General features: G+C 49.1%; 1 protein-coding gene across 1 annotated transcript; it reads left to right on the top strand.

Moving 5' to 3' along the window:
- Positions 1–4,881: 4,881 nt before the first annotated feature.
- Positions 4,882–21,271, top strand: Eif4ebp1 (eukaryotic translation initiation factor 4E binding protein 1). The gene is made up of 3 exons (XM_004637257.2): positions 4,882–5,077; positions 17,503–17,682; positions 20,827–21,271. Exons 1-3 carry the CDS (start codon positions 4,933–4,935, stop codon positions 20,856–20,858), a joined length of 357 nt encoding a protein of 118 aa, XP_004637314.1. The 5' UTR covers positions 4,882–4,932; the 3' UTR covers positions 20,859–21,271.
- The last annotated feature ends 231 nt before the right edge of the window (positions 21,272–21,502 follow it).

Genomic DNA, 21,502 nt, shown 5'->3' with positions numbered 1-21,502 from the left:
TGGAAAAGGTTTTAAATATAAATCAATGGACCTAGTCCTAAGAGCTTAGATGTGAATAAGAGTGACTACTTCCCCTTTATTTTCCAATGAGTTAAAGTATTACACCAGAGGACAGTCCCTTAGAAGTCTGAAATTCTGCTGCTGCACAATCCTATCTTCTTTATTCAAGAAATCTGACATTGCCTTTAGAGTCCATTCCTGAAACCAACTTCTTGGGGCACTAGCAAACCATTGAGGCAAAAGAGGATAAAGTTCCAGACGTGTTGGGGGGTGGGTAGCAGCAGTTGGGAAGCCTGACAGTCCAGTAGCTTCTTGACCACACCGGGGGACACCAAGGTACCTGAATCCTGGAAGCAGGATGACTCTCAGTGCCCAGAAATCCAGGGCCCCTTTTTGCACCAACATGGAGGACCACAGGGCACGGCTAGTGGGGTACTGGGATAATCTATGGCAACACACACACATTCCAGCCCAGGGCTGGGTTCCTAGGCTACCTCAGCCCCTCCCTCACCAGAGGCCCTTCCCAACTCAGCCTCCAGCTCCTCCCCAGCCAATTACTCAGAGGCTGTCTCCTGCACTTATGGCTGCTTCACTACATGAACATGATCTGTGTTTTGTTTTGTTTTGGCTTTGTTTTTGTGACAGTCTCAGCTTCTGAAATGCTGGAGTTACAGATGTGCTTCACCTCGCCCAGCCAGCACAACTGAGGGCATCATAGGCCACTGGTGATCAATTTCACCATCACCCCACCCCCTTCTCTCTCCAGAGATTGGAGGCTGGAGGTTGGACATCCCAACCACTAAGTGTACCTTGGCCCTGCAGGTGACTGGCTCCTGTCCCAAAGCCATCTAAAGACTACTGTCCCAGCCATCTGTCCTCTCATTAACACACAAAAAGAGACTCTAAAAGGGAAGATTCCCAGTGGTAAAGACTCCATGGGCTCAAAGATTTTGAGTAGTTTAATGGCTCCAAACACAATCTACAAACATCTTTGATGCACCCAAGACCAGATTCTTGGGGACCCACTCTTGGTACCTTTTTTTTTTTTTTTTTTTGAACTGGGGATTGAACTCAGGCCTCTGCGCTTGCCAGGCAAGTGCTTATTCCACTGAGCCAGCTCCCCAGCCCCCCCACTCTTGGTACTTTGTTTCCACAGTTTTCCAGCAGAGCAAAACTGTTGAGATGAACACTGAATTCCCAGGCTGGGTTCAAATCTTCCACCTTCCTGCCTCACCTTCCTGAGTGTTAACATTACAGGTATTTGCCTCCACACCCAGCCTCTGTATTTTATTATTTTATTTATTTTATGTTTTGACCCCTAGAAGTACTGGAATCATGATAAATGAAATCAAAATAGGTTTTTTAAAGCCTCCTTGAGCAGGCAGGAACAACATGGTTTGCAGCTGTGGCTGTAGAGCCTGAGAGATTACAGACTGACAGACAGATGACTTCTAAAGTGTGGGGCCAGTGAGTCAGCAAGAGGACCTTGCCCTGTAGGATCGGAACTGGAAACACAGATTGGGCAGATTGGTCTTTGTTATGGTTTGTGTCTACTAATTATCCCTACAAAGCCTTATGCAGTCATTGGGTGGGCTTCTAGAGTTTGTGATTAATTCATGATCCAATGCTGGGATCATGGGTGTGAGTGCTACACCTGCCCTGGGGCAATAGCCTCAATACAAGGGAGAGAGGCTTGCTCCGTGTCTCTGCCTCTGCTGCCTCAGCTGCTGCTCCTCCCTTTGCTCTCTGCTGCTGTGAACTGCTGCTCTCTGCCATGTGGCACTCTGCCTTGAAGCCACCCGAGTATGGGCCAAAACCTCCACAAACTGTGAGCTAAATAAACCTTTCCTTCCTTAAATTTGGGTGTCAGGTATTTTTGTCCCAGCAAGGAGAGAAAATTAACTAAGAACACTTGGGTCTTCCCAGTGATAAGTGTGTCTTTGTTATGCTAATAAGATGGTTACTCATGGGGGCTCAGATAGTTTGGGAAGGAGCTGGGTCAATAGAAAGACCAAGACAAGTGGGGTGATGTGGCACATGCTTGTAATCCAGCACTCTGGAAGCCTGAGACTAAAGGGTCACAAAATTTGTGCCCAGCAAGACCCTGTCTCAAAAAAGCCCAGAGATATGTAGCTCAGTGGTAGAGCACCCAGTACCCAATACAAGCAGAAAGACAACACACACACACACACACACACAACACACACACACACACACACACAGAGTCATAAAAAGTTACTGCTCAGTCTTTAGAGATCTTTAAATCTACCCCTTTTCTGACAGATACGACATCTAATGGAGCCACTTCTCAGTAACATCAGGCCTGCAACCCACACCCTCATCATACTGTAGCCCATCTTCTAGGTGGCAGCTGGCTTGAAAAGTGTTATCCTTGGGAAGGAGTGGCTATCTTTGTGTGAAGTGCAGTCTTCTCATGGGCTTCCAAGGGATCCTCAGTCTGCTCTGCCCCTAGCCCTCTGCTTCTGTTTGTTTTGGTTTTTGTTGTTGTTTTGAGATGTCTCCATATGCAGTTCAGATTAGCCTTGGAGTCACTACGGAGCCCAGGCTGGCCTCAGCCTTGAGTTGATCCTTCTGTCTCACCCTCCTGCCTGCTGGGATTGCAAGCATGTGCTGCCATAGGCTGCTCTCCTGCCCATTTTATTTATACATCTACTTAGTGATTTCTTTTGAGACAGCTATGTAACCCAAGCTGGGCTGGACGTGCCGCACTACTTCCCCGAAGGACGGACCACTTGGTGATTCTTGTCCTGTCTTGGATATTTAACAGTTGTGTTCTTTCCCAAACCTGTGCCTCCCTGGACTTCGGTTATCTGCTGTTTTTATATCTGTTAATAAAATGGGGTGAATAACCTATTTATTTATTTGCCAGAGCAAAATTCTGATAATTCCATCATTTTCCTGGACCTTGTAATGAGTTAACTCACGTTTTAGATTATAAATGTAAATCTTATGCTTTCTATTGTAAATGTATACTCACCACTGTTCTAAGTTGTTTAGTAAATAGTGGCTGTTACTTGCTGTTTGCTACATAAAATTCCTACCTAACCAATCCCTGTAAACAAAGTTAGATTGCAGAGATGGCTTCATAAGGAAACTGAATGGGATTTAACTTCTTGTAACCTTGGGCTATGCAAGATTGCCTGCAGGTACTTACTCAGGTGCAAGATAACCAGAAACTAAAACAAAGCCCCAGGAAATTTAGTTTGGGTAGTGGTCACAATGACCCTGAAAGCATTGTTTTGTGTGAATGAATTTGTTTACCAAACAAATGTGGTTTCATGTTTTAAAAGCCCCCTGCTTCCTGGGCTAGCTGCCTTTCGGTCCTCTCCTGCATGAGAGCAGACTGGGGGCCCTGAGCTCAGTAATAAATGGCTTTCCAAATTCCAATCTGGCTGATCTGGTTCCTATTCTGAGTGACCCACAACAGACCTGGGCGAGCCCTAGTAGGGAAGAAGGGTCTGAGAGTTTTAGAATTGTTTTCACACACTCCACTCACAGAGCAGTGCTATCCAACGTAAATATTGTGTTGTGCTGGTGATTAAACCTAGGCCCATGCTAAGCAAGCACTCTACCATTGAGCTTTATTTCTAGCCGAAAATATATCTGTAATCTTAGTACTCTAGAAGGCCAAGGCAGGAGGACTGCAAGTTCCAGCTTAGGGTAAGCCCCAAAATAAAAAATAAAAAAACGCTGGGCAAGTAACTCAGGGTGAAGGCCCTGACTTCCATCACTGGTCCCTTAATCGCTTCTCATCACTACCACCACCAAAAAAATATTCCCAGTGGGCTGGGGATATAGCTCAGTGTGAGATTATCTGCCTAGTATGTGCCAGGCCCTGGGTCCTCTCCCTGGCACCAAAAATAAAAAAACTACTTTTGAAAGCTCTTTTTCTTTTTCTTTTTTTTTTTTTTTTCTTTTTTGGCAGAACTGGGGATTGAACTCAAGCCCTGGCACTTGCCAGGCAAGCACTTATTCTACTGAGCTATCTCCCCGGCCCTGAAAGTTCTTTCAACAATCTGACTCTACAAACTGGGGAAATAGTTCAGCAGTCTAAGCACCTGCCTGGCAAGCACAAGGACCTGGGTCCAATCCCTGATACCATATGCCCTGCCCAAAACAGGGCTTGGTAGCACACCTGTAATGCCGTGCTGGGGAGGCGAGGACAGGAGATTCACTAGGAGTCTGAACTGCCTAGTGAGATCCTATGTCAAATAAAGTTTTTTAAAAAACTGACCCTAATTTTTATTTTTTTTTCTCCTCTCCCATTGAAAAAATGTGGTCACCTGCTGTAAACTTTCCTAACCATCGGTGTCCTCGTGCTGTCCTCGCAGTCCCTTTCCCCCAGACCTGTGGAGGACTGTCACTCACTCAGGCACCCTGCACGCACCAGCGCAGGACCGACTCAGGGGCGCTGGGACCCCGACCAGCACCGCGCAGCCTCCCCGCTCCTCGGCGCTCTGGCCGCCGGGGAGCCGGCAGGACCCCTTAACCCGCCTCCGAGGTCAGGATCAACACTCTTGGGCAGTTTCTGCATCGCTGGCCACGTCGTCGGAGGGGAAGAACACAACTCCTCACGCGAGTACCTAATGCACAGAACTGGGGGGCCTGGGCGTCTCCTCGGCTGGGCATCCCGACGTGGAAACCGGGTCTTTCCAGGGCTGAGAGCCCCGCCGGAGGGGGCTCACCTCAGGCGGACCAGCAGCCCCGCCAGCGCCTGGTCGCGCGCGTGGACGGCCAGGCCAGCGAGCTCGGAGCGGGTCCCGCGTGCGGAGCCGCTCGCACGGGAGGGGCGGGGCCGGGGCGGGCTCCGCGGGGGCCGAGCCTCGGGGGGCGGCGCGGCGCGTAGGGCACGTCCCCGCGCGGGCGGAAGGGGCGGGGCTAGCGGGAGGCGCGGGCAGCGGGCGTCCGAACATGTCTGGGGGCAGCAGCTGCAGTCAGACCCCGAGCCGGGCCATCCCTGCCACCCGCCGTGTGGTGCTCGGCGACGGCGTGCAGCTGCCGCCCGGGGACTACAGCACGACGCCCGGCGGCACGCTCTTCAGCACCACCCCAGGAGGTAGGCGTGGGTCCGGTGCGCCGCGGCTGGGAAGAGCGGCCGGGAGGCGTGCCGAGGCTTTGAGGGGCGCGGGTGACCGCTCGGTTGCTTGCCTGCCGGGTGCGCGGTCGGGAGCCCGGGCTGCACACCGCTCGGTGAGGTACCGCGACGTGGTCCCGCGCACACAGAGCGCGCCGAGCTGGGCAGGATGGGGTCGGGTGGCCCACGCGTCCAGGGCAGGCCAGGCCAGGCCTGGGGTTTTGCCTTCCGCCAGCTGTCTCCGTGGCAGAAGGTGCCCCTTGCCGGGGTCCTTTCAGGGACCCCTGGTTTTGTAAGGGAGGGAACCTGGGAACTGAGCTGCTGCTCCGGCCGCGCGCCACGAGGTTAGTGGTGTGTGCCGCGTTTACGCGCGTGAGGTCCTCGCGGAGGGGCTGTGTGGCAAATCGCGTCCCTCTGTCCGCTGTGGTGGCGCCGGCTGGCCCCTCTGGCGTGGCTGAGGAAGAGGAAGCCCAGCCGGCGCGAGTGGGGGAGAGGCGCCCGTGTGCATGATGAAATCCTCGCGGCGCGCCGCCCCCTCCAGCCTTCGCTGCCCCACCCCGCGGCCCGGCCCCCTAGGCGCACGGCTGTCGGGGAGCTCAGAGATTCTCGTAAGCGCGTGCCTCGTCTGCACAACGCCCGGCCCCAAAACTTGAGCACGTGGCGGTTTTATTTTGTCACACTGCTTTCCCAGACTGAAAGAGAAGTGCCAGCTGGGTGCTTTTATTAGAAATGACCCAAGGAAAAGTTTCCAGGGACCTGTCTTGCCAACCATTATTTGATTTCTTTTCCTCTTGCTCGGCCTTTCATAGCCCATGTTGTTCTCTTTGTCTCCGTTGATGTATTTACTGGAAGCTTTTCTGACAATTCTGTCGTTTTTCAAGTGGAGCTGTAGAGCAGCTATTGAAGTTGGGCAGGGAGGTGACCCTAAAAGGCTCAGGTAGTTCCCACCCTTTGGCCCCTTTGTTATTGGGAGCAGGATTGTGTCGAATGTGTAGCCATCACCAGGCTACCAGTGTAGGCAGCTCCGTATAGATGCTCGCTCGATAAGGCCTGGGAGGTGGGGAACCTAGCAGCCCACAGCAAACCCCCTTCCTTTCGAAGGTGTTTGGTGGGTTAGGGAGATGAGGCGTCTTTGGCAGAGCTAGGAGCTCAATTCCAGCCTATGTTGAATGTTTCTTAGTACAAGCGCGGCACCATACATAGCCACAGGCAACCCAGCTGCTCCTGCCCAGATCTGGTCCACCCCAGCTCCCCAAGATGGGGACTCCTCCAGAGCCCACTGGCCCCACTTTTGCCAGGGCAGGGAGCTGACCTGTTGAGAAATGGGCATACCTGACACACTTTGCAAATGTCCTGAGTCCTGGAGTCTAGAGTTAGTCTGGGAATTACCTGGGGACCCCATTTAAAATTCTTGCATTTCTAACCACACTCAGTAATATAACTTTCCTTGCCTTTCCAGATCTCTGGCATCTGGTGAAAAGTAATGATTGTGCAGAGAATAGTGGTACACACCTATAATACCAGCACTCTGGGGAGGCTGAGTCAGGAGGATAGCAACTTTGAGTCCCAGCCTGGACAACTTAGCCATGTAGCAAGACTATCTCAGAATAAAAATAATAAAGGGGTCGGGAAGATAGCTCAGAATAAGCGCTTGCCTGGCAAGTGCAAGGGCCTGATTTCAATCCCCGGTTCTGCCAAAAGAAAAAAAAAAGAAAAAGAAAAGATGCAATAAGAAATAAATAAAAAAGGGCTGAGGATATGGCTCAGTGCAGAGACCCTGGGTTCAATACCCAGTACTACCAAAACAAACAAAAAATGTGATGATTGTATCTGGGTAAACTTAATTCTTGAAGTTGGATTTGGTGTCCAGAGTCTGGTGAGCCAAGGTTTTGACAGAATGGCTACCTGGCTTGCTTCCAGGAGCTGTCAGCTCTTCTGGAAGAGCTTTTGGAGTAAGTCACTCCAGCTGGCAGTGTCAGAGCCCTCCCTCTTCCTTCCACATCCGGTTAACTCCTCATGGTCATTAACCCCTTGCAGGCTGAACCACTGACCAGAGAAAATAAGAGAAATTTGCTAAAAGGAATTTTTTTGTTTTAAGACAGGGTCTCACTGTGTAATTCAAGCTGGCCTCAAAGACGGTGACTTTACTGTCTCAGTCTTTCCAGTGCTGGGATTACAGGAGTGCACCGCCAAAGCCTGGCCCAAAGGGAATGTGTGTGAATATTGGCTTTGGGGGGAGGAGGGGTTCTTGAAAATCTCTGGCAAAACCTTTGAGTGGTCAGCACCCTTTTTCCCCTCCCTCGGACCGTCTGCATGTTCCCAGCTTCCAGACCCTGCACTGCTTCTGGAATTACAGGGTTATTTGTGCAGATAGGGCTGCTGGTGTTAATGGCACCTTGTTTGCCTCGGAAAGCAGAGGTCTGTGCTGGAAGCTCACCCCAGCAGCTGACCAGTCTCCTCCTGTAAGCAGCAGGGCAGGTGGAGGTGTGCTGGGCCCTGAGGCCTTGGCCACATGGCAGAGAGAAGTTAGTGTTGAGGACAGTTTAGAAAGACTGGAAGAAAAGGCAAGTGGAAATCAAATGTTCCCTCTTCTGACCCAAGCTTCCTTTCGGTGTTTGGAGCATATGTACTGCTGTGTCCCTCATTGAAGACCTCTGAGAGGATGGGGCTATGCCTAAAATAGATGCCTTGAAGTGATGCCAAGCCTTGTTTTTTTTTTTTTTTTTTTTTTTTTTTTTTTGTTTGGTGCTGAGAATCGAACCCAGGACCTTTCCACTGAACTGTGTCTCCAGCCCACTTCACTTTGTAGTTTCAGACAGGGTCTCACTAAATCAATATGCCCAGGTTGGGCTTAAACTTCTGACCCTCCTGCCTCAGACTCCCAGAGTTCTGGGATTATAAGTAGATGTGCAATCTAGACTTGGAATATAGTGTGACTTCTACAGTTGGGTTTGACACTTAGGAAGATGAAGCTGGAAGAAGGAATTTCTTTGCTGAAAGGAATTTTTTTGCCTTGAGACAGGGTCTCACTGTGTAATTCAGGCTGGCCTCAAACACAGTGACTTTACTGTCTCAGCTTCCCAAGTGCTGGGATTGCAGTGGCTCAGTGGTAGAGCACTCATCTAGAAGGGTTCGTTGCACAGCACTGTCAGGGGAACAAAAAGTGCAGCGCACCATGCACGTGCCTCCTGATCCCATCACCTTCAAGGCTGGAGCAGTAGTCCAGGCTGGACTTGAACTTGTTAACTTGCCTGGGCTAGTCTTAAACTGACATCCCTACTGCCTGAGCCTCCTTAGTGCTGAGAAGACAGGCCTGGGCCACCCAGCACATACCTAGCACTGTTTGCTAATTAAGGGAGAACTCTTCCCTGGCTGTATGGACTCTGGGTAAGAAGTTACAGTCTAATGATGCGAGTACATCAGGTAGATTGTAACAGCCTTTTGAGGTTTGATTTTTTTTTCCCTTGTAATAGCAAAAAGGTCACCCATTACCAAATTTGGTAAAATATATATATCATTGCTGTGTCCATGAACCAGGCATGATAGAATGATAGACCTCAAATCCAAGGCTGAAGCAGGAGGATCACCAAGTCACCAAGAGTTGGAGACCAGCCTGGACTATATCGTGAGTTCAAGGCCAGCGTGAGCTATATAGCTCTATCCTGTCTCAAAAACAAAAAACAGTGATATCATGTCCATTTACTGATGCAAAGTGAAGCAGTTTCTCCTATGGACCTATTTCTGATATGCTAGAAAATGAGTTTAGGAAGGAATAGCAATATTGAAAAAAGGATTGCTTCTGAAAACAAAAGTTCTTACAGATAAATGTTCATTTGTATGTGTGTATTCTTGAGTATTCAAACAAACAGATGAAAACCTGTTGCTTCATGGTCTGACCCACAGGCTACTGTTGTTTCCTGCTATGATTCATAGTGTGGAGTTTGTTTGTTTACATGAAATTCTTTCAGAGTGGTCTTACTGGTCTTGGTATCCCTTAGATCTGAACTCAGAAGGTAAAGATTTGAGCCAGGCCAAGTGTGGTGTTGCAGGTCCATAATCCCAGCACCAGGAAGGTGAGGCAGGAGGATCACAAACTGTAGTCCCACCTGGGCACTTTATCAAGACTTTGCCTTGGCCAGGAGGATAGCTCAGTGGCTTAAGCAGCTGCCTAGCAAGCACAAGGTCCTGAGTTCAATCCCCAGTACAAAAAAAAAACCAAACCTTGTCTCAAAAAATAAAGGGGTTGAGGATATAGCTCAGTAGTGGAGCATCCCTGGGTTTGATTCTCAATACAAAGAAAAAAGAAAAAGGAAAAGTAGGTGGAGAGTTGAGATGTAGCTCAGTGGTTGAGCACTTAACCACCTTAAGCAAGGCCCTGGTTCTGTCCACAGCAACACACACACACACACACACATACACTGCACATGTACACATGCACGATGCATGGAAGAGACGCAGAGTTGGGAAGAACGCTGGAGTGGAATGAAAGCATCCCCATTTTTAACCTCAACAAGATAACCTCATTTCTTTTCCATCAGGCCTGGCCCCCCTGGGTTTGGTTTAATAATGTTTATACTGTTACATGGCATGGTGGTTTATCTCAGCATGCTGTCAGTTTCATCCCCATCTGTAACTTCCCAGTTGTTTCAGTTGCGTGTATTTTCTTCCCCATTGAGCAGGGAGCAAGAGGGACTTCTGTACAAATCAGGAAGGAGCTGGGTCCCCCCCATGCTCCTTATTTGCCTCAGCAAGAATAACTTCTGCCCCAGCACTTGGGTGCTCCACAGTGGGCAGCAACACACTTTGTGACCCAGTGGCTGTCACCATAAAAGCTCTGTAAGAGAGCCAAGCCTAAGGCCAGGGTTTCCTGGGTGCCCCAGGCTGCCCCACTTGGTGACAGTGGTTGAGCCATGTTAGCTTTTGTTATATAATTAGCTATCTCAAAACTCAGTAATTTAAAGAACAGTAGTTTGTTACTTCTGTGTTGGATATTTTTTGGTTTTTGAGACAGGGTCTGCTGTGTAGCCCAAGTTGACCTCAAATTTATAGCAATCCTCCTGCCTCAGCTTCCTGCATGGTAAGATTATAGGCATGTGCCACCACACCCTGCCCTCTTTGAGCATTTTTTTACTCATCTTGCTTGAACTGACTCACGCAGCCACATAGAGTCTGCATCTGAACTGACCAGGGTTAGAAGGTCCAGTGCAGCCTTTCCCACATACCTGAAACATTCCTGGGGCAGTGGAAAGCCTGGAGCTCTGTCTGTTTTCTGGGGCTGAGAACATCTAGTCTACCCTGAGGATCCTTAAAGACAGTGTCCAGGGAGGGCCACTTCGGACCTGAGTGCTGATGTATCAGCAGACGGAATTTGCTGCCCCACCACCCCTATGTCCCAACCGGCACTAGACATGGCAGGACCAGCAGTCCAGAAGCAGGTTAGTGCACAGATCCTAGAGGCTGTGGTCAGGTCAGAGCTTGGTTTGAAAGCACAGTGGGCAGGTGAAGCACCAGGCCACCTCCCATGTCTGTTTTTTTTTCTTTTTTTTTTTTTTTTTTTTTTTTTTTTGAGACAGGGTTTCACTGTTTAGTCCAAGCTGACCTCAGATTTGTGGTGATCCTCTTGCCTCAGCCTCCTGAATGCTGGGATTATAGATGTGTGTAACACTATGCCCTGCTTTTTGTTTTTTAAATTCTGAGAGGATTTTACTAAGTTAACAAGTTGCCCAGGCTAGACTTGAGCTTGCACCTCCCAAAGTATTAGTATTATAGATATGCATTACCTTGCTCAACTACAAATTTTGTTTTCCTCCTGTTCTGGCAGAAGGGTGAGCTCCAAGTGGGGTTGTTTTTTTCTGGGCCCTTCGCCTTGCAGATAGCCATCTTCTTATCTTCACATAGTCCTCCCTCTGGGTCTGTGTCCAAATTTCTTTTTCTGAGGACACCAGTGACACTGCATTAGGGCCCACCCTAATGGCCTCATTTTAAACCAGTCCCTCAAAAGTCCTATCTCACTCCAAACTATGGGGGAAGGTTCCAAAATGACTTTTTGGAGATACAGTTTGGTCCAAAGGAAGGCCACTTTCCTCTGGGCTTCCTCTTGGTAATGGACCCAAGGGGCATGTTCACTGTGCTCTACCCGGAGCTCTCTGAGGCTGAAGCAAGAGGGTGATGCACCCCAGGCCTCCTGTCATTTCCTTTTTGCAGTGCTGGTGATTAAATCAGGCCTTGTGCAGGTGGAGCAAGTGCCACGCCACACTGCACTGCTGCACCACACTGCACTGCCACAGAGCTCCATCCAGAGCCATTCATTTTCAGACCAGCTGGCCTGTTCTGTCAGGGAAGTGAATGGGGGAGCCCCTTTGCACTGATGGCACACCCCATTTGTTCTCAGTCATGTGAGATTCTGATGCCCCTGAAACAGCCAGGGAGGGAGTTCTGTTTGCAAAGCTTGGACAGCCAGAGGCAGGGGCTGTGCCCCGAGGGAAAGCAGAGCCTGCTGTCCTTCCTGCCGCCCCTTCCTGTGCTGCTGGCCCATGGAGGGAGGAGGAGGACCTGCTCTCTAGGGTACAGTGGGAATGCAGGGGAGGATTTGGCTCATTCCTTCCTCCATCCCAAAGTGAAATGTTCTCTCTCTTTCGCCCTGGAATAGGAACAGCAGTTCTAGGAAAGCGTCCCTGTGCTCCCGCCAAGCTTAGATCCTTGTCCAGGGACAGAGCGCTTGAGCCGGGCGTCCAGTGGAAAGCAAGCTTGGCTCCTTCCCAGCCCTGGCCAGATCAGGCTTGGGGAGCATGGGTGGATGGACGGGAAGTGAAGGCGGAACAGGAACGTCCTGTCCTGACACGCTGGCGCGGAACTCCAGGTAGCCAGGCACAGTGGTACATGCCTATAATCCCAGCTGCTCCAAAGGCTGAAGGAGGAAGGTTGCCAGTGCAAGCCCAGGCTGAACAGAAGTTTTTTGCTTTCTTTTGTGGTACTGGAGATTGAAACTAGGGCCCAGCCCATTTTTTAATTTTATACAAGATCTCATGAAGTTGGGCTGGCGAGATAGCCCAGTGGTCTAAAGCGCCTGTTTAGGCAAGCTTAGGCAGGTGCAGGGGACTGTGGTTCAATCCCTGTACCACATGCCACACCAGCCCTGCCCTCAGGGTCAACTGAGTCTGCCAAAAAAAAAAAAAAAAAAAAGATCTCATGAAATTGTTGGGCTGCCTAGTTATTAAACTTGCTATCTGCCTGCCTCAACCTCCCAAGTGCTAGGATTACAAATGTGTACCACTGTACCTGGCTCATACTTAATTCCAAATACAAAGAATCTATTTTGTGTATGTGTGGTATTATGGATCAAAACCAGGGCCTTGTGCATATTAGTAAGTACCCTACTAGTTAGCTATACTCCTAGCCTTCAAAACAGTCTTGACATTTGTTATTTACTTTTTACAATATTGCTTAGAAGTGTGTACTCCTCTCCCTTCCCTCTTATCTCTCCTTCAGTTCTTTCAGGGCTTTCACACTGAGCTGTGGTACAACTCTGGCCCTTTTTTAAAATTGTGGGCTTTTTGTTTGAGACAGGGTCTCTGTGTAGTTCAGGGTGGGCTTAAACTCACTATGTAGTTTAGCCTGGCCTTGAACTTGCAGAGATCTTCCTGCCTCAGCCTCTCAGGCACCAGGGTTACAGATCTGTGCCGCCATGTTCAGCATAGAATTTATTCTTCCTTTTGTAATGGAGGATAAAGCTATATGACTTGGAGTAGAGGGACTGGAATGCGGTGATGCTGGACTGAGCTCAGAACTTGTGCCTCAAGTCTCATGTTGTTTTCACATTAAGCACCTGCCAATACAACTGTAAAAATAGAAAGAGCATGGCTGGTGCTTTAAAAATAGCAAGGGAGGATTCTAGTACGAGACTCTTGTTTCACCGGTGAGAAAACCAGACCCACCAGCAGCAAAGGTAGACCTTTCAGAGCTACAGACAGCCTGCTGCTGTGTATAGGTTGGCCATCACTGCCCTAAGGAATGGAATGAGGATTTTTTTTTTTTTTTTTTGCTCCTCGAATGCCTTCAGGGCACTTTTGGCTGGCTGGAGGGTTGTGGGGATCGAACTAGAACAAGCTGAGGCTGAGAGCTTTGTGGAAGCAGCCACTTAAAGAACTGAGCTAGAGCCAGGCCCCCTGCCCTAAGGAATGTACATGTTGCTGTAGGCAACCTGTCATCAGTACAAAGCGTGCCCAGAGAAAAAATACTCTCCTATATTTGATGTACATCTGAGTTTGAAGTCCCAAAGGACACACTGGCCATACAACACACCCACATTCAAGTTTACAATGGTTCTTAGATTTGCTTAGCCTAGATAGAGCAGGCTTAGTATCCCTCTCCTAAGTCTGTTGCCTGGGGGTTTTGTTCTGGATTTTGGTTTGGGTTTGGGTTTTTTAAAACAGGATCTCACTGTGTAGCCCAGGCCTCAGACTTGTGGCAGGGTTCCTGCCTCAGCCCGCCAAGTGTGCCACCTCATTTGGCCTTCCCCCCCCCCCTTTTCCTTTTTATTTTTCTGATACTGGCCATTGAACCCAGGGCCTTTTGCACTGAACTATATCCCCGTCCCTTTTTTATTTTGAGATAAGGTCTTCCTAAGTTGCCCAGGCTGGGCTTGAATTTGTGATCCTCTTCATCTCCAGAAGTTTCTGCTCTCTCTCTTGCCCCAGCTCTATGACTGGTTCCCTGTGTGAGTGGGATTGAATACATGTGTGATGTGCCCACCTCCAGCAGTGTGGACAGCTGGCTTGTATCGGCTGCTGTCCTGATCCGCACCATGACCTGCAGGGTGAGCACATCCTGCTTTTACGGCCTCCTGCAGCTGAACACGCGAATGCGCTCGCTTCCCTGGAGCTGACAGTGTCAGCAGATAGGAAGGTTGGGGTTCTGAGGACTTGTTTAGAAATACAAGAGGGCTGGCCATTTAGCCTAGCAGATTAAAGGGCCTGCAAGCAGGTGCAGGGGCCGGGGATTCGATCCCCAGATCTGCCATGCTGGCCCCACACCAGGGGCGTGCTGAGACGGCAATTGAGACTGGTCGTGGTGCTGTGTACCTTTAATCCCAGCTCTTGGGAGGCTGTAAACAGGCAGATCACTATGAGTCCGATCTAGTAGTGAGACCCTGAACACCCTGTAGACCCTTCCCTAAAATGCAAAATAAATAAATTAATAATAATAAATAGTACAGCTGGGTCAATCTGAGCATGGTGGTGCACACCTGTAATCCAGCACCTGTGGCTGAGGTAGAGGGTTGCCCAGAGTTTAAAGTCAGGCTGCACTACAGAGTACATAGTAAGACCTTGTCTCAAACCAAACAACAATAAAAATCAATAGGCTCAGCTATTTACAGATAGTTCAGGACTGAAGCCCGGATCTAAAAGGGACTGAAGCCCAGTGACACAAGTGAGTCTGAGGCTTAGGGTGGGACATTATGAACGCAGTCTGCATGAATGCAAGACTCTGGGTCCCCTCCAGTGTAAGGCATCCTCAGTGCACTGTTTTACTGATCTCCGTCCTTTGGGCTGTGCAGGATTAGTTTGAGTGTCTGTTTCTCTGGATCAGTGATAACCAGAAGCAAAAAATGGAGCCTAGAGTCTCTGCCCTGCACCCACAGACAGTTAAGTACCTTCAGACATTTTTTTCTTTTTATTTTTTCTTTCATTTATTATTATTTATTTTCTTCTATTTCTTATTGTTTGTGTATCTGGCACATGGTTTCACTATGCAGCTCTGACTCATAGTGATCCTCCTGTTTTCAGCCTCCCCAGCACTGGGATTATAGGAGTGCACCACCATGCTCATACTCGTTCACGGCTCAGTGTGCCTGGAGGCAGGGCCAGCATGGCATACAGGGCCAGCGTGGCATGCGGGGCTAGGGATCAGTCCCTGGTCCCTGCGCTTGCCAAAGCTGGTGCTTAGTTCACTGAGCTATCTCATCGGCCCCTATTTTTTTTCTTTTTGAGAGGGGCTGGTGATAGTCTAGTTGCACTGCACCTGCCTGGCAAGTGTAGGGTCCTGAGTTCAATTCCTGGTACCAAAAAAAAAAAAAAAAAGTGTTTTTAAGAAAGGGTTTCACTTTATAGACAGCTTTGAATTGGCTCTGTAGCCCAGGCTGGCCCCAGACTCAGAGCAGCCCTCCTGTCTCAGCCTCTGAAATGCTAGGATTACCTGCAGGCACCACCATACCTAGCTCATGTGCACAATATCTATGACTTTTCTTCTTGGTTATGAGACATAACAGTATATAATATAATATAACATATTTCAGGATGGTCTTGAACTTAGGAGGTTGCCCCGCTGATAATGTCAGTTTTTGTTTTGTGATGCTGAATATCTAAATCAGGGCCTTGTACCAATCAGGAAGTACTGTATGATTGAGCTACACCTCCAGCCTTTCCCATACTTTGAATTCTACTTTCACCTAACCTTAATCCCATCCCATCCCGCCCCTCACTACTGCAGACTGACACTTCTCATAGAACTGCATCCCCAACCTTTTTATTTTTATTCTGTTAAGATAGGTTAAGTTGCCCAGATTGGGCCTGAACCATCTTGCCTCAGCCTTCTGAGTAGCTGAGATATTAAGAGACATGTACCACTGTGCCTATCTTAATATTTCTCTTTATATCATCTTTACTTTTAATTTTATCATATTATGTATTATATAGGCGTAACTTACATAAATATTACAGTGTTAAATTGAATATTACTTTGCACAGGACCTTGCACTGAGCTATATCCTCACCTTTTTGTTTGTTTTTCCTTCCAGACAAGGTCTCATTAAGTCACACAGTGGCTAAGGTGGGCACAAACTTGGAACTCTCCTGCTGTGGATTACAGATATGTGCTACCACACCTGTCTTATCTGAGAATTACTATACATCAAAGGAAACTTGGTACCATACTGTGTATAGAAAACCAAACTGGCATGAATAGCAGGCAGCTGTAAAAGGAAGTATGATGCCATCTTTAACTTGGAGCAGGGTGTATTTGTTGCCTGCCACAGGCCCTGTACTTGAGGCCCACTAACTCTGTGCAGGGCCATGTGGTCCATGTTCTCTGCCCTGCTGACAGCTGTGTCCGCAGGCCCTGGCCTGGGTACCACCCTCTGATTGCCCCCGCTGCTGGGTGCAGTCCGAGGGCAGTGAGAAACCTAGATGATCTGAGGCATCCCTGGCTCTGGAGTTGGGCTGCATGTGGGAGAAGAAGAGGCCAGGAAGAGAGCACAGGCTATGACCTCTCTGAAGTGATGTTATGCAGTGGTCTCCACAGAGCAGGGCTCAGTGTGAGGGCTGCTGCTTTTCTGTCGTGGAAACTGAACCCCAGGGCCTTTGCACTGAGCTATCACTCTTGGCTCAATGTTTCAGTTTTATTAATTTGAGTGAGTCACTTGATTTTTTTGTCTACTCTTTGCTACTGTTTTTCTGAGACAGGGTCTCACTCTGTAGTCCAGGCTGGGCCTGAAGTCACTGTGTAGCCTGGGCTGGTCTTGAACTCATGGTGTTTCTTCTGCCTCAGCCTACCTAGAGCTGGCTACCATGCCTGGCCTGTTGACTGATTTGCACAATGGGGTGAAAGATGCCTATTCTGGCCAAGCTTGGTGGCACATACCTGTAATCCAACCACTCTGGAGGCTGATGCAGGAAAACAAAAAATTTAAACCCAGCCCTGGCAACTCAGCAACTTGGTAAGGCCCTGCTTCAAAATAAAAAAATAAAAGGCTTGGGATCTGAGGATGTATCTCAGTTCTCAGTTCAAAGGCTCTGGTTTCATTCTCCAGTACTTATCCCCCACACACACACCCAAAAAAGAATACTAGTTTTAGACAGGTGTAGGAGTGTATATCTGTAATCCCAGCTATTCAGGAGGCTGGAACGCAAAGATTACGAATTTGAGACTAGTCTGGTCAACTTAGCAAGAACTTGTCTTAAAAAATAAAAAGGGTTGGTGATATAGTTCAGTGGCTCCTGGGTTCAATGCTCAGTGTTGATGAGAAGAGATGTTCTGGTGGCCCCTGAATACTTGCTAGGACAGTGTTGCATATCGAGTAGGAGTCACTTTTTCTCATGGGGTATGGTTGTCCTGGGTCCTGACACAGAGCTCTACCAGGGGAGCATGGCAAGGGACTATAGGTACACAGCTCTCAGGTATGCAGAGCTCTGAGCACACCCCAGCTCAGCCAGCACTGACAAGGCCCTTCCTTGAGGTACTCTGGGGCTGGGTATCAGCAGAGTCCTGCACTGTCACAGATCCGTAGGTGAACTTCAGTGGGGTTTTGTAGAAGAACCATGACTTCTGCTGGAGCCTCTCTTCCAAGAGGCAGAGACACTTGCCAGCACGGGCTTCAAGGTAGCGACACTAACCTTCCTGTACCCTTCCAGGGACCAGGATCATCTATGACCGGAAATTCCTGATGGAGTGCCGGAACTCCCCTGTGGCCAAAACGCCTCCAAGGGACCTGCCCACTATCCCTGGGGTCACCAGCCCTACCAGTGATGAGTCCTCCTCAGAAGCCTGCCACAGCCACCTGCGCAGCAGTCCAGAAGACAAGCCAGCAGGCAGTGAGTAGTGGAAAAGGGACTGCCCTGTGCCCAGGGAATTCCAGGGAGAGGGATGCCAGTGATTCTTGTACCCTAAGAGTCCAGAGGTTAGGAGTAGGGTTGGGGGTGGAAGCCTAAGTGCTATCAGCTTTCCTTCCTCAAGAGACCCATGAACCACAGGGATGGTGATTTTGTGCTATGAGGTAACGTAAGTTAGTGGGAGGCCGATCTAAAATGGTAAACGGGGTATAATCCCAACACTGAGGATGCTAAGGCAGGAGGATAGAGTTGGAAGCCAGGCTGAGCTACATGGGCAATTCAAGGTCGGTCTGGCTTACATAGTGAGATCCTGTAGATAGATTGAGAGATAAAGACAGAAAGACAGGGAGAGAGGTGAAGTGATGGTGCCACTGGCTAATTGCCCCTAGATTATTATCACACATGCACAGTGCTTGGAACACGCCCGTGATGTTTGTAGTGCAGGAGACAACTCATCAAAGACACAGTGTTCTTGCCCTCTAGGGAGTTCTATGTCTACAAGATAGGAAGTACATCCGGAAGACTCCCAGCAGAGGTGTGTTGGCTCCTTGGGTGGACCCTGTGTGAAGTAGGCAGAAACAGTGTGGTCTGTTTTCTCTGCAGCTTTGACATTTGATTTTTTAATTGGATACAGTCTCACTACATAGTTCAGACTCATAGTGATCCTTTGGTCTTAGCCTCCCCAGTGCTGGGATTACAGGCATGTGCCACCACTCCCAGTTTCAGGGCAGCATCCCCCTCCCCCCACAGCCAGCATGCAGTATTGGGGATTGAACTCAGGTCTTTGCCCCTGCCAAGCAGGCACTTAGACTGCTGAGCTATCACCCCAGCCCCAGCTTTGACATTTGATAGCAAGGCCCTTCCTGGTGTCCATACCTCTCTGGTCACCAGCAGCTACCTGAGCCACAATGCATAGCAATGCGCTCTTAGTGCATCAAGCCTGAATGGCCAGAGCCCTGAGCTCCGTGCTGCAGGGACATGGCACAAGAGCTTCCCAAGAGCCTGAGAACAAAGCTCTGATGCCACATATAGAAGGCAGTTCCCAGACCCTGAAAGGAAGCAGCAGGAGCCACCTCCCAACCTGAAGGACAGGACTCAGCACCATGAGAACTCCAGCACCCAAGCAGGGCAACAATGGGCTTGTCTCAGTCTAGAGGGAGTAGCAAGGAGGGAGGTGAGTGGCAAGAGCAGTGTAACAGGCACTGTAAGGCCTTGTGGTCACAGCCAGCAGTTTAAGAATGGAGACACATCAGGTAGTGTAGCTGTGCTCCCACCTCCACTTTGCTTTGCTTTTCTTTTTTGCACTATTGGAGATGGGAACCAGGGCCATCACGCTGAGGTCCTTCCCTAGCCCTCTTTATTTTTTGAGACAGTATCTCATTAAGTCAATAAAATGCCTAGCTGGGCTAGTTTTAAGATCTTTCTGTCGCAGCCTTCCAGATTATTGGGATTATAGGTTGCACCATCATGCTCAGCTCCTTCTCTGCTTTCTGCCTCAAATCAAAGCAAGATGTTGAGGATGTATCTGGGCAACCCTGCAGCTGAGTCATCATTCCCAAAGACCATCTCTCAGTCCTGCTTGCATGCTGTGTACAGAGCTGCTCTGACCCATAGCAAGGGCAGGCTCGGCCTGATAGGACCTGACATGCACAGCAGTGGACCCAAAAACATGGCCCAGCAGGTCTGTATGGTGTTATGCTTAGACAGGGCTGGGGCAAGACTTAATTTTCATTTTGTTTAACTGGATACCAGAAGATGAGTGTTTTTGGAATCACATATTTCTGTAAATGTAACTGTTGTTGCATATTTCCTGAATCTGGGGGCCACGTAGAATCTTGGGGCTGTTCTGCTCAGAAGACCACTAGTGAGTCAGTATATAATTTTTTTAAAAAAATCTACACCATAAATGACTTGGAAATGTTAGGTGAGTAAGGGTAGGGAGTGGCTGAATTATCTAGGTAACTGCTTTCTTTACAGCAGGGTCAGGCTATTCCATCAATTGGACATACACTTAGTAGGTTATTGTTTTTGCAAACCAAACACCAGGACAGATGCTGAGCAGTTTTATTTATTACATTGGTAGGGACTGAGCCTAGGACCTTCAAGCAGGTTACATACTTAGGCTTCCTCCCCTGACTTATTTTTCTGAGATAAAAGTTGCCCAGACTGGTCTTGAACTTAGTGATGTCTTGCCTCAGCCTCCCATAGTGCTAGGATTACAAATGTATACCACCATGTCCAACTAGAAGGTTTATATTGAAGGGATTTTTTTGATGTAGTCACTTTTTTATAAGGCCATAAGTAGCTGTTTATCCAGTTCATTTCAGTTCCCTTCCATTTGGTTTTGAGACAAGATCTTGCTATGCATGTAGTTTAGGCTAGTACAGCGATCTCAGCCTCTTGAGCTCTGGGATTATAGGAAAGCATCACCATATCCACCTATCACCCTTATTACAAATAAAAAAATAGAAGGGCTGGCCAAAAAGCTCAGCAGATTAAAGTGCCTGCTTAGGCAGGCACAGGGGCCCGGAGTTGGATCTCCTGGCCTGCCCTGCCAGCCCCACCCCTGGGCTCGCCGACTGGGCATGGTGGCATGCCTGTAAGCCCAGCACTTGGGAGGCTGTAAACAGGAGGATCACTATGAGTCCAGTCTATGCAGTGAGAGGCTGTATACCCTGTTCTAAATAAAAATAAAAAATAGAGGACTGGTGAGATGGCTCAGTGGTCTAAAGCACCTACTTAGAACAAGCTTAGCAAAGCACAGGGACTGCGCTTCAATCCCCCAGCACCACATGCCAGCCAGCCCTGCCCCCTGGTGGGCTGAGCTGGCCACACACACACACACACACACAAATAAAAAAATAAAAAATAAATAAAAAATAGAAATCTCAGGACTGTTGCCCTGGCCTAGGAGGAATCCTAGTCTCTGCTGTTTGGCTTGGGGTTGAAAAGGAGCACAGACATGGAAGGTTTGACCCCTGGCATCTAGGGATTCCCAGCCTGTCTGCTTTCTTCTCCTTCCCCTGGCACATAAGCCAGGCCTGTGCTCTTGGAGGAGCAAGGGAATGAAAGAGCAGGGCCTCGGCACCCTCATTTGTTGCTGCTGTTTGCCTTTCCTCTCCCTAGGTGAAGAGTCGCAGTTTGAGATGGACATTTAAGGGACCAGCTATCGGATGGAGGGCACTTCTGGGCTCGTGGCCCTTCTCAGGAGGACCACACCAGCCAGCCTTTGGTGCGCCAGCCTCCTGGGCAGGTGTTGGATGTGGGGTTGGCCACCCTGCCCCTCACTCAGGGCACCTGCTCGTTCCTGTGAACACCAGCACAAACCTCCTTGTGCCTCTTTAATGCGGAGCTGCTACCCCAGGAACACTCTCCTGCCTGTAGCCCACAATCAAGTGCCAGCAAGTGGACCCGGATGCTCTTCTAAACAATCGTCTCTGGGGTCACTCACCTCTCCCTTAGGTTGGGGAGCCTGGGATAGCACCCCTCTTCCTTCCCTGAGAGAGGAAATAAAAGCCACCCTCACTCTGGGGCCAAATCATGGGCCCTGTCTGAGCTCTTTTTAACTCTAGGTGATAACTGACTCCAGTTTCTATCTGTTCCTTCAGAGGTTGTGCTGTTTTTCTTTGAGGTCTCATGCAGGCTCACACTGACACTGGAGGGAGAGCGCATGCAGCCTCGGTTCCAGCCATGTGACTAAGGGCCCCCACAGGATTGGGTTTCAGTCCTGCATCTCTTGTCCAACAGCTTCCTCTGGGCTCTCTCTCATCTCCACCCCCATCAGGGGATCCAGTCCCCTTCC

Source organism: Octodon degus, unplaced genomic scaffold (assembly GCF_000260255.1).
Source record: "Octodon degus isolate 3935 unplaced genomic scaffold, OctDeg1.0 scaffold00088, whole genome shotgun sequence".
Classification (NCBI taxonomy): Eukaryota; Metazoa; Chordata; class Mammalia; order Rodentia; family Octodontidae; genus Octodon; species Octodon degus.
The sequence above is the reverse complement of the archived record's forward strand: the minus strand, read 5'-3'. Positions and strand labels throughout refer to the sequence as shown.

Bases quoted from the DNA above. Each gene is read 5' to 3' on its own strand.
- Eif4ebp1 (XM_004637257.2), top strand. From the start codon at position 4,933: ATGTCTGGGGGCAGCAGCTGCAGTCAGACCCCGAGCCGGGCCATCCCT. The intron at 5,078-17,502 runs GTAGGCGTGGGT...GTACCCTTCCAG, and splicing joins CTTCAGCACCACCCCAGGAG to GGACCAGGATCATCTATGAC. The intron at 17,683-20,826 runs GTGAGTAGTGGA...TCCTCTCCCTAG, and splicing joins AGAAGACAAGCCAGCAGGCA to GTGAAGAGTCGCAGTTTGAG.